This window comes from Myxine glutinosa, chromosome 2 (genome assembly GCF_964187855.1).
Source record: "Myxine glutinosa chromosome 2, kmMyxGlut1.1, whole genome shotgun sequence".
Taxonomy (NCBI): Eukaryota; Metazoa; Chordata; class Myxini; order Myxiniformes; family Myxinidae; genus Myxine; species Myxine glutinosa.
In genome coordinates, this window is record NC_136262.1 from 154,787,821 (window position 1) to 154,800,636 (window position 12,816).

At 45.2% G+C, this 12,816-nt stretch overlaps 1 protein-coding gene across 1 annotated transcript in view; it reads right to left on the minus strand.

Moving 5' to 3' along the window:
- SMG5 (SMG5 nonsense mediated mRNA decay factor) overlaps positions 1-12,816 on the minus strand; it is a 290,371-nt gene that overhangs the window by 192,363 nt on the left and 85,192 nt on the right. Inside the window, exons 15-16 of the mRNA XM_068106896.2 lie at positions 10,263-10,338; positions 8,904-9,055 (exon numbers count right to left, since the gene is read on the minus strand). Coding sequence (XP_067962997.2) covers positions 8,904-9,055; positions 10,263-10,338 — 228 coding nt within the window. The remainder of the gene's footprint in view (positions 1-8,903; positions 9,056-10,262; positions 10,339-12,816) is intronic.

The following is a 12,816-nucleotide window of genomic DNA, read 5'->3' on the forward strand; positions in this document are numbered from 1 at the left end:
TGCCTTGTATTTATTGCAATAAAAAAACACCGCTTCTGTACACTGACCTTGAGGCTCAGTTTGCAAGCCACCATCTACAATTCCAATGTAAGACACATAATTACTCTTCTTTTGGGTCTTCGGAATCCTTGGGGTCTTTTATGTCCTTGGGGTCTTTTGTGTTCTTGGGGTCATTTGGGTCCTTGCGGTATTTTGGGTCCTTGCGGTATTTTGGGTCTTCAGCATATTTTGGGTCTTCTGGTTCATCGGCCTATTTTGGGTCATTTGAGTCTTTTGGGTCCTCTAGGTCTTTTGAGTCATTTTAGTATTTTGGGTCTTCAATCTGGATCTTTGGGGTATTTAAGGGTCTGCAGGGTATTTTGCATATTAGGGGTAATTTGGATCTTTGGGGTCCACTGTGTCATCAGGGTCTTCAAAGGTCTTCGGGGTCTTTTTGGTCTTTTGGATTGTTTGGGTCTTTGGTGTCTTTCGGGTATTTAACGGTCTTTGGGGTATTTTGGGTCTTTGGGATATTTTGGGTCTTAGGGTCTTTTGGGTCTGTGGGGTCTTTTCGGTCTTCTGGGTCTTTTCCATCCTTTCAGTAACTGGGATATTTTGGGTCTTCAGGCTCTTTTTGGTCTTTAAGGTTCTTTGGGTCCTTGGGCACTTTTCAATCATTTTGGTCTTCGGGTTATTTAAAGGTATTTGGGGTATGTTGGGTGTTTTTGGTCTTCGTGGTTTTTTGGGGTCTTTAACAGTCTTCAGGGTCTTTTGGGTGTTTGGGGCCCATTGGGTCTTCAGGGTTTTTTAGGGGGATTTGGGGTCTTTGGGGTTTTCAAAGGTTGACGGGGTCTCAGCAGACTAAAGCGTTAAAAGGTACATTTCAATAGTACGTAATTAAGACACAAAAGGTGACACTGACACTGACACACACACACACACACACACACACACACACACACACACACACACACACACACACACACACACACAAACACAAACACACACACACACACACACACACACACACACACACACACACAGTTTTATATGGCAGATTTTATCTTTTCACCCCATCGCAGGCCAAAATAATACTGCTTTCACACCTTCTTGCCATGTGGTGATCACAACTACCAAGTTTGGTGAATTTCTGCACAACTTTAGGAAATAGCTTGACAGACAGACAGACAGACAGACCCAATTATAATATTGTCCCTAGTTTATGTTTCAAGTGTGGGCATAACAAGTACAGCCATTATGGAACTGTGTGAGGGCAATGACACGTGTTCATTAAAAAGTAATAACAGCAATGATAAAGGTATTGGAAAATCGAGGCATTGTCGATAATGCAAAAAGTCATTTGGCAGGAGAGTATACAGATGTGTAAGCACGTAACGTACATGGGTGCAGCACGGGTCAAGTTTGACTTGCTTGATTAAAAGTCTAAAACTGGCCATAGTGCTCGAAATGCACACAGAAACTGAACAGAGATACCACAACGGAGCACACTGATGCAACCCGGTTAAAAAAAAAACACACGACTCATTAGAACAGTCATTTCAACTGTCCCAATTACGGCGTAGTAAAGGGCATTTGTAAAGTCTGTAATTTGGGTGACACCATGTACTGTGCCGTTAATGTAAACGATCCATTCAATCGCAGCACAAGTGACAATGCATTCGCGACGCTATTTCATAAGAACTTAATTAAAGTACAAAAGCACTTTGTCAATACACTTTATGTACACGCAGAGCAATTGCCAAAAACTCACTTAGTTGCTCATTGTAATGGCAAAGGCATCACCACGTGGAGCAACATCAAATCCGCATAAACGGTTTCATGAACCTACTTTTTCTGCTGCAAAATCCGCATTATCTGACGGAAGACCTCTTTACTCCCGCCTCTGAAAAAAAACAAACTCCCTCACTCTCGTCAATCCCACTCCACCCTCCAGGTCTTTAAAACAGCTGTTCACCACCATCTCTTATCTTCCCCCATCCAAAACCTTGATCTTTTCTTCCCCTGCGAATTCACCCCAGACACACTTTTTTGAGATACCGACTTCTTTCCTGGAAGTCCGAGCTGTGTCCATGTGTTTTTTTGTTTTTTTAACATCTCCCACCTCCCCCCAACCCCCTTTCCCACGCCTTCCCCCCCAAGCCCCTCCCTCCCACAGATCTCCCGATGTCCCTGCTCTCAAATGTTGTGCTTGTGTGCTTCCCTCTCTCTCCCCATCTTGTCTACCGCTCCCTTTATCTTGTGTTTTGTGTGTCCGTTTGTTTTTCTTTGTGATTAATGTTAGCTCTTACACGAGCCTCGATCTTGTAGACAAAAAAATATTAAAAAGACCAAGTTGAAGCATCTCATCTATTATCTCAGCCGTGTCATTAAACACGTCACAGCCAAATGAAATTCACTGCGTTATCGATCACCCTAACATCCATCGCACGCACTACACAATGAAATGAATGAATGATCGTTTTAATGCCATTTTCCCCGCTAGAGCAGGGGTTAGCCTTGCGGGCCCCATGACAATCATGGTTCCCTGTTTGAGGCAACGTTTTTATGGCCGGATGCCCTTCCTGACGCCAACCCTTAGTCGCCTCTTACGATGCGCAGGGATACGGTGTACCTATTCTAAACCGGGGTACACACCGTGATCATTCATCCCAGCAAGCTGGTACTCAATTTGCCGACCTCGGAAAGATGACAGGCTGAGTCAACCCCCCTGGCGTTAATTCAGCGATCGACCGGGATTCGAACCCAGGATCCTAGGATCCCAAGCCGGCACCCTAACCGCTAAGCCAACACCAGGTTGGACGCACTACACAATTGGTTCATAAGCCCGGTGACACATCGTGCACATCAATGGCTTCTTATGGACTCTGGATTGGCCGCCTATAAGCCAATCCCAAAAGGCTGTCTTTTCCAGTCATGTTCCAATTTTTTTCCTCCACCTATAAAGAAAGCATCAGGTGAGATTACCTCGATGTCACACCCTGCACTCCCAGTTGCACTTCCCACATCCATTACAGACAATTAACTACTTGCACACAAATTGCTGCATGCAGCTACCATTGGGCAGAAAAGGCATTGCCTGCAAGAGGCAATTAGCCCCAAAACAACCCTTACCTAAACGCGTCATTAGGACAATGATTTAAAACCTATTAGCACGCCCTTCCACAGCATGCAAACAAAGTATTTCATAGCCAGCCGTGGAAATAATAATAATACATTTTTTAACGAAAGTGACTGAGGGGTCAATTAGTTATTTCGTAATCAATGTTGGAATAAGACGTCTTGCATCACGTCTTAGCAGCTGCCAGGATCATGGATGTATATAGAGCCCCCTGTCACCCTAAACCCTGTGTCGGTCTCTCACTCTTCATCCCTCAGTTATTTAATATTCCTTAATCCTTTCCTCAATGTGTTACCATACGGATTCATTACCTTATGTGTGCTATCAAAGGAGTAATGGCATCTCACGAGTGCTAACTTCCATGCATCATCCAAGAGATGGCATCTCCACCATCCTTCGGGGGGAGGGGGTGGAGGGGTCTTTTGGGTCCTCTAGGTCTTTTGAGTCATTTGAGTATTTTGGGTCTTCAATCTGGATCTTTGGGGTATTTAAGGCTAAGGGTCTTCGGCATATTTTGTGTCTCAGGGGTAATTTGGATCTTTGGGGTCCACTGGGTCATCAGGGTCTTTTCAGTCTTTTGGATTGTTCATAGCCCAAGGGGCGTCTCCTGGTGTGAGACCTCAGCAATAGGGACAATAAAGGCCCTCGTAAGATCAGAGATTGGGGGATATTGCAGCACAAGGGGGGTTTGGAGTGGTCCATCCAGTGCGCGTCCCGTTATGAGCCAGTGCGCGTCCTGGTACGAGCCAGTGCGCGTCCTGGTACGAGCCAGTGCGCGTTCTGGTACGAGCCAGTGCGCGTCCTGGTACGAGCCAGTGCGCGTCCTGGTACGAGCCAGTGCGCGTCCTGGTACGAGCCAGTGCGCGTCCTGGTACGAGCCAGTGCGCGTCCTGGTACGAGCCAGTGCGCGTCCTGGTACGAGCCAGTGCGCGTCCTGGTACGAGCCAGTGCGCGTCCTGGTACGAGCCAGTGCGCGTCCTGGTACGAGCCAGTGCGCGTCCTGGTACGAGCCAGTGCACGTCCTGGTACGAGCCAGTGCGCGTCCTGGTACGAGCCAGTGCGCGTCCTGGTATGAGCCAGTGCGCGTCCTGGTACGAGCCATTTTGGATTGTTCATAGCATAGTTCATAGCCCAAGGGGTGTCTCCTGGTGTGAGACCTCAGCAATAGGGACAATAAAGGCCCTCGTAAGATCAGAGATTGGGGGATATCGCAGCACAAGGGGGGTTTGGAGTGGTCCAGCCAGTGCGCGTCCCGTTATGAGCCAGTGCGCGTCCTGGTACGAGCCAGTGCGCGTCCTGGTACGAGCCAGTGCACGTCCTGGTACGAGCCAGTGCGCGTCCTGGTACGAGCCAGTGCGCGTCCTGGTACGAGCCAGTGCGCGTCCTTGTACGAGCCAGTGCCAGTGCGAGCCAGATGCACAGGGCCGCCGAAGCAGTTTGCTTGGCTATTGGGCACAACCCTGGACGGGTCGCCACTCCCACGCAGGATACTCAAATAGCTCATTCTTCCCAACAAGGTGGTACTCATTTTGCCGACCTCGGATGCATGACGAGCCGAGTCAAGCCCACCTGTTGTTAATCAATGGCACGAAAGGGGCTCAAACTCAAGACCATAAGATCTTAAGCCAGCCACCCTTAACCGTTAAGCCAACACTAGGCTTCTCGGGTAGTAAACCCGTCCATAATTCTGGGTGAATGTTCCCGCTCGGAATTTATTAATGGTGTAAAATCCTTCCATATCATTGCTCCCCCCCCCCCCCCCCCACCCTTGCAATTTCCTACATACCCGCATCCTCCCAATCCCACCTCCTATCTGTGTCCCACACTTCAGCATCCCTCCATCTCATGCCCCTCTTTCTGCCCCCCTCCTTCCATGGCCCCTTTCCCCTCCCAGCTTCCACTCTGGCCCAGCACCCCCTTCCAGTCCCCCCCCCCCCCCCACTCCGCCCACCTCCCAGCTTCCACTCTTTGTTAGCTTCCCCAATCCCTCTCTACTTTCCTGCACACTGTCAACAGCACATCCTCCCCTGTCCCTCACTGTGTGGACCTCAAACATCCAAAGCCTCCGCTCCAACCTGAAATCTCTCAGTCCAGGCCACTGATTATAAACCAGACAGAATCCTTCCTCCCACAGGATGTCCCAGACTCTTTATTGTCTATGACTGGCAATTCTCTCATTTGGTTCGATAGCGCTGGACACCACCCTGGTGGCGGAGTTTCACTTTAGATTAATATCTCCATTTCTCACTGCCCAGGCACTGAACTTACACCTCAAAACCACTAGGAGAACTTTTGGCTGCAATTTTCCCTCCAATCCCACCTCTTGCTTGTTTGTGTGTTGTCCTGCCCTCCTAACAGTGACGACACCATTTATATCTCTCAGCCAATGTGGACCAACTTTGAACAAGCCATCTCTACTCTCTCTTCCTCATATGTAACAATTTCAATTGCCACCATGCTAATATGCGACTTTCAAAATGACGTAATCTGCCCCAGAATGCTCGGTGTGTATGCGCAGAAACCCAAGGGAACTTGCATGTTCAGGGTGAGAGAAAGTACATTATGTGTCCAGGATAAGGATCGTTACCTGAAATGGATCACAGAGCTCTAAAATAAGTCAAAACTACTTGGAAAAGTACCAGAGAGAAAGGGCTGTGCACCTCTGCACAACAAAAGACTTGGAGAACTTTCACAGGTCACTGAACAGGAAGCTGCTCATACTGCAATCAAGGCCCACAAACTACACAAACAAACAAAAAAAATTACTACACAAACTCCTGATGGATTGCTATCAGTGAATGGACTGTGTATCTGGATTGGGTGCTGCCAAACACCGATGGAAAGGGCATATCTTGGGCTTGTGAATGTACAAGGTACGTTTAAAATGATGATATTTACTATTTATCATGTTTGGGAGAAAAGGGTGGAAGTGGAAGTTGCGTGGGCAGTGACGGCCATCATAAATATATGTATTCTTTGTGTGGTTCTGAGGCCATGAGAAAAATTATACTCGATTTTTGCATCTATTGGTAAAAATTGAAGCATCTGTCCATCATTTTGTGTTATATCCACTGCCACTGACAGCTTGTACTAACAGGGAATGGTACGAACCTGCCAACTCTCATCCACACATATTTCTTGTGCTTGCTATATTTCCGTGAGTCCGATTTGCATTTAGGAAAAGAACAATTAGGGTTGACTTAAATTGCCACTTCCATTTAAATGCTGTAAATTGTGTTTACAAGACCATTTGAATTACGTAGCAAGTTATAATTACGTAGCAGTTACGCAGAAAACAAGCAGAACTGAGTTACTGAAAACACACAAACACAGCACTTGTACAAAAAGCCTCGTTTAACATTCATACGTCATTTTGAGGTAGTTGGCTGGGTATTGGTATGTGTATATCTATCTATCTCTCTCTATCTCTCTCTCCTCTCTCTTCTCTCTTCTCTCTTCTCTCTTCTCTCTTCTCTCTCTCTCTCCAGCCATGCCACTGCAGCAAATGGCTTTTGTGACTCCATGGGACTGACTCAATCTGTGAAATTTCCGACCTGGATTTCTGCCAATGGCAAATGCACTCTTCTGGACTTGGTGAGTCCATCTTCCCTGCTAATGGCTCCTCCCCTTCCTCTGCTCCAACTGGTTCGTCTAATCATGAGCTTGTGAAAGTCAACACCTCTGTGGCTATTCTCAGAGAGCCCCTCAGTTTCTTTCGGGTCTGGCCCTTCACTCAAGCTGACTGGCAGGGACTGCAAGCCACCATCTCATTTCAAGACTGGTATCCTATATCTGCCTTCGATGATATTAACAGCCTGCTTTCTCTGATGCACAGATGCATTCCATCTCGTCTTTAGTCATCATACCTACCCTCTGGCTCATGTAACACTGAATCATGCCTGAAAGCACGTTGCCTTCTATTCATGGAAGGCGAAGGCAACCTCAGATCATCACTCCACAAAGCCCACAACAAGTGTGTGTCCACTCGCAGGATAGCCAGAAAACAACATCTGTCCAACCTCAAGACTGAACTTTCAAACTTGTCTCCTTCCTTCCTAAGCTGGTGGTGCCTTGTTCAGTCTGACTCTGGAGCAGGTTGCCCTTCCATCCCTTCCCTCATTTCAAATGGCATCATCGCCGACTGAATTATTTTGAAGGCTGAATGCCTTCATTCTGTGTTTGCTTTGAAATATTGTGACCTCAACCCAAAGATCTCTGTAACCAACATACACAGTCACACCCAATTGCTCCTGGACTCTATTTTTCACCCAAGAAGGTGAAGAAGTTCATAGCAACCTTTGACTCAACACACATGTCCTAAAAACCTGCATGCTACTCTTCCACATCCTATTTCTGCTCTGTTCATCCTATCATTTGCCCTCTGTAACCTTCATCGTCTTGGATGTCAGCCACCATCATCACATTATATAAACATGCTGCAAACACCGATCCTCTGAACTACAGACCTATCAACAAAAAACTTGTGGGGAAATTATCCTGTCTAAGGATGGTTTATTTGCAAGTAGATTGAAAACTACAATCAGAAAAAGTATTTTACAAATATTATTATGTTGATGCAAGTACAAACAAGAAAGAGCAATCAGAGATTGCAAACCCTCACCAGGATGTATTTCCAGTGGTTTTTAAGGCTTTTGTGTTAAAACAAATATGGCCGCCGAACCACGTGATCGATGACGTAATCATTATTTTTTTTTCTCCACCAATTTATGCCGACATGACGCTCAAGAAATTTCATCCTGATAGGATGAAGTTTTGTACTTGGCGAATTATGACGTCATAATGGAGGCACCTATGACATCATCATTAACACATTTTATTCCCCATGGAGAGTTCTTTACATGAGCCATGTCTCAATGAGCCATGTCTCAATTCTTTCTATTCAGCACTTTCAGAGATATAGAGGTGCAAAGTTTTTTGGATTTTCCAAGATGGCGGCCAAACCACGTGACCTATGACGTCATAATTATCATTTAAAAAATTATACAGGTGGAGTTGCACCTATCGTGAACATTTCCTGTCAATCAGACCAACGGTTGTAGAGAAAATCACATTTATTCTGTGCGGACAAACAGACAGACAGACAAACACAAACAAACGGACTCAAATGCAATACCCTCTCCTCTGGCGAGGGTAAAAATACCATAAACCAGCCGAGCGATTCCAATCTACTGCATTATGAAGATCTCACTCAACTCAATGGCAGATTTGCCATGCTTACCAAGTGCAGATTGGCAAAGGTGAGCAACCGTGATATAATATAACCCACACTAGCGAGTAGAGAAAGAAACAAATCTTCTTCCATTAGACCAAACACAACACCTCAATGAAGTCGGTACCTTTGCCAAATTCCAAAGCATATACAAGTCGAGTACAGTCAAACCTCGCCGTCCACGTGTTCATGGTCTGTGATTTTGTATACCTGCGCTTAACTTTTAGACACCCTTTCTCTCCCTCCGCGCTGATATTTCTGCGTACCCACGGAAAAGTGAACCCCTCTTCCTTAAACTCATTCGGTTTTCATAAGTTTTTAAACACTTTCAATTTTTGAATGGGGATGCAACAGAACAAGAGGAACAGTAGAAAGGAACAAAGTAATCATTCTGAAGAAAAAGAAGGGTGAAAGACTGTTTGTGAAGCAGAAGAACACAGTGTCTGAAAAGTCTGCAAAGCTGGTGCAATCCCTGAGGTTTCCCCCTGTAGACCTTGAATCAAAATAAATATTGTTACAAAAGAAAGACATGCATGGCCTATTCTGTGATCTCACCTGCTCAGTCATGGAGGTCGGCATCTGCCAGTTACTGCCGCTAAATGAGCGGTGTGCTTCACGCAGTCCCGCCAGGTTCCGCACGGCGACATCCTCTGGAAGTGTCACTATTTGCCTGCCCTTAGCTTCTTTCACTGCCACCATTACTCCACCTGAACACAGTGGCAACCGTCACTGACAACAATACACCAAAAGTAATGACAAGGATGCTGTGAAATACATTTTCATTTCACTTTTGCATTGTACTCATAGTTCTACATCAAGTATATTTTGTGTTCCAATCTGAGCATATGGATGTATTCCCAGGTTCAAATCCATAATCGCAGGTTAAAATGACATGTATTCTGTTGACTTGTCGATTGTTAGCAAATGTATTTGTGTATTAAGGTAATTTGCCAGTTTACTTGGGTTCTGATAGGAGATTCCTAATGTCCATATAATTGGTCTGTACTGTATTTCCTGTATGTACTGTGATTGGTCCTTATAAATGGTCTGTACCCAAACTGTATTTTCAAAAGGTGTACAGAACTAATGTCTCCAAATGCTCTTATCCAATATGTAATACATGCACAATCTACTATATGAACCCTACATAATTTCACACAAAATAAATCCTATTTAAACAAATCCATACATACAGTATATAACGTCCTTGCTTTATTAGCAAGGAGTTTGGCCAGTTGATTTGCACTTTTAAATGAAACAGATATTGTTATAGCCACGGTATCTGTCAAAATGTGTGCCTGCGTACATGTGTATAGCTATAAATTCCGACCCAGCTGTAAACTGCCATTCCAGTGTTTCACAGGCCAAGTGATTCAAAGTGTGTGCCGTCCCTCAAACGGACGTTAAATTGGCGTGCCGTCTACCAACATTATTTGGTCGTTAAAGATCTCATGGTCTCCTTCGCGAAGAATCAGTGAGCTATTGACTGCACCATAACCAAATTACAAATTCCTGCAATAACTACTGCTGGGAAGGCAATGGCGAACCACCCTGTATAATTCTTGCCAAGATACATATACATATATCAGTCATTATGCGACTTCATACCATCAGTGGAGAACCGCCAGTAAGGTATCCCATACAGCTACTGCTGCACCTTACTGGGAGCGATAAGCACCGCCTGCCACATGGTAACATTATCTCTGGTATCCACTCACTATATGGAGTCGACCTGGATGCGGTTGGGAGTTACTAATTCGTATCTGTAATTTGGCACTCCAACCTAATGAGCGAACATCATGACGTCATGGCTTTTGACCAAATGCTACTTAAATGATAAATAACTTGCTATTTGTGCATCATTCTCCCCATTTACATTCACTTGGATTGCAACAAAATGCGCTGAAAACTTACCCAAAGTCACCAACTTCTCAAAGTCAGGCAACATGTTCAGAAGAACAGATAGCCGATTCAGCAAGCTCTCCGAACTCTGCACACAAGGGTTGGGGAGCCCGCCCATCCGTCAAACAAACTGAGCGCTGACGACAAAACGATTCACTATTGGTGGCATTGGCACCATGACCAATTTGGCACAATTATAGCATAGATCATAGTTAAGCACTTGTGAAAAAAATTAAATACAAATATAAACACACAAATATAAAGGAAGAGTCTGAGATTGACAAGTGAGATGCTAGACATCAAGAATAGCAGAAAACATCAATCAGTTCAAAAGATTCCCAAACACAGGGTATTGATAAGTTATAGAGGAATATCTTCCTGGAAATTAGTTGAGTCCTTTACTGTAAAATGGTATTGACAAAGCAAAACAAAAAATTAAAATAAAAAAATACATACAAATATAATACAAAACGAATAGTTCTTATTATGCCCCTCACAAGAAAAAGAAAAATAAAGAAATAAAACTTTTGGAATGTACTGCTTGTGAATAAATATGACAAAGTATTGTAGCTCTTACCTAAAGGTATGCTCTGCTAGCCATGGTCACTCAGATGTTTTGTTTTACCATCTCATATCAATGAAGGTGGGGTGTATGGTGTAGTGTGTGGGAAGTAGTCCCTTTGTACTCTTATTAGCCGCACACCCATGTCAGCACGGATGTGGACAAGGATCACTGGTCTCCCGCTGATATGCAACTCATATTTATGCCTCCGAGGAGCTGGAAGTGCACACCAGTGGGCACACACTGGGATCTCGCCTCGGCTGGTGTGCTCGACTAAGTGAGGGGAATAGTAACTTTGTAAGTAAGACACTGTGCAAGGGACGTCAGCCTTATTAAATACATGAAGTCTGGACCGGCGGGTCCGGCAGAAGAACTCATTGCTCGGGGTCCATGGCTCAGAAGGCGCAAAAGCACAATGTCTGACACATCCATGGCATATTCCTGATGCTTTTAAGGACAAATGGCCAGGCACCTTGCAAGAGTCTGGGTACTCACAAAGTATTATCCGTAGTTAGTCATGGAATCTCGCAGCATGGGATCTCATAGCATCGATAGTATAAGTGATGTAGGCAGACCTAGCCCCTCTGTGGTGATGTCTACTGTAAAAAAAAGAACAGGGAAGAAGAGGACTTGCTAGGAAAGCATTGAAGCATGTGAAGAGTGCAGACTTTGTGATAGTTATGAGCGATTTGAATGCAAAAGTTGGCAGAGGTGTAGAAATGTAGTAGGAGCTTATGGACTTGGAACGAAGAATGGCAGATATGAATGTCTGATGCAGTTCTGAGAGGAAAACAACTTGGTGGTGTTGAATGCATTCTTCAAACAACATCCAAGAAGAATATATATGGTGTTCATTCCAGCAAAGGTTCGCAGAAAAGAATTCGATTTTCTGATGATCAATGAGAGGTCCAATAATCACATCACAAATGCCTACGCTTACCAGGTGCAGACATCATCAGAGACATCTCACCTGAGGTCAAGATCACTGCCTGCTTGTAATGAAGATGAAGTTCAAGCTGAAAATCCAAAAGATAAATCCCATGAACGATCAAGCCAACCGAGACAGACTTAGATGTGAACAAGACATGTGCGGTGGAGGATTTTTTTGTTGTTGTTGTTTTTTTGGATACAAGATCGAGGCTCGTGAAAGAGCGAACATTAATCACACAAAAAGTCAGACTGACACAAACCGACATAAAACACAAAATAAGGGGAGCGGTAGACAAGATGGGGAGAGAGGTGGAAGGACACAAACACAACATTTGAGAGCAGGGGCATCGAGAGAACTGTGGGAGGGAGAGGGCTTGGGGGGAGGTGAGAGAGGTATCAAACATATGGACACTGCAAGGACTTCCAGGAAAGAAGTTGGAATTTCGAAAAAGTGTATCTGGGGTGAATTAGCGGGGGTAGAAAAGATCAAGGTTTTGGATGGGGGAAGATAAGAGATGGTGGGGAACAGCTGTTTTAAAGACCTGGAGGAAGGATTGGGATTGAAGGGAGTGGGGGAGTTTGTTCCAGAGACGGGAGAAAAGGGGAATGAAAGAGTGAAGGTGAGCAGAGAGCCTAGATTTGGGCAGTTTAACCATAAGAGGGTTGCTGGCAGATCTTGTGAGACCTGTAGGAATATTTGGGGGACAGAGCACAGAGAGAGCTGGGGGAGCAAGGCCGGAGACGAGTCCGTAGAAGACAGAAAGACCACCAACCTGTCTGCGGTGAGTGAGTGAAAGGCCCTCGGAGTTAGCTTCATCGCAGGAGATTCCAATGATTCTGAAAGATTTGGCTTCAACAGTGTGAAGCCGAGCTAGGTGTCAGGCAGGAGCACCGGCCCAGAGGGGGGAACAGTATTACATTGAGCTGTGGATGAAAGCCTTGTATGTGGTTAGGAGCTCAGGTGTGCCACGGAAGGACTTCGCACAACGGAGGATGCCCAGTCGGCGACTGGCTTTGGAGGCCAGCTTGGAAATGTGGTTATCCCAAGAAAGATCATGGCAGATAGTGAGACCC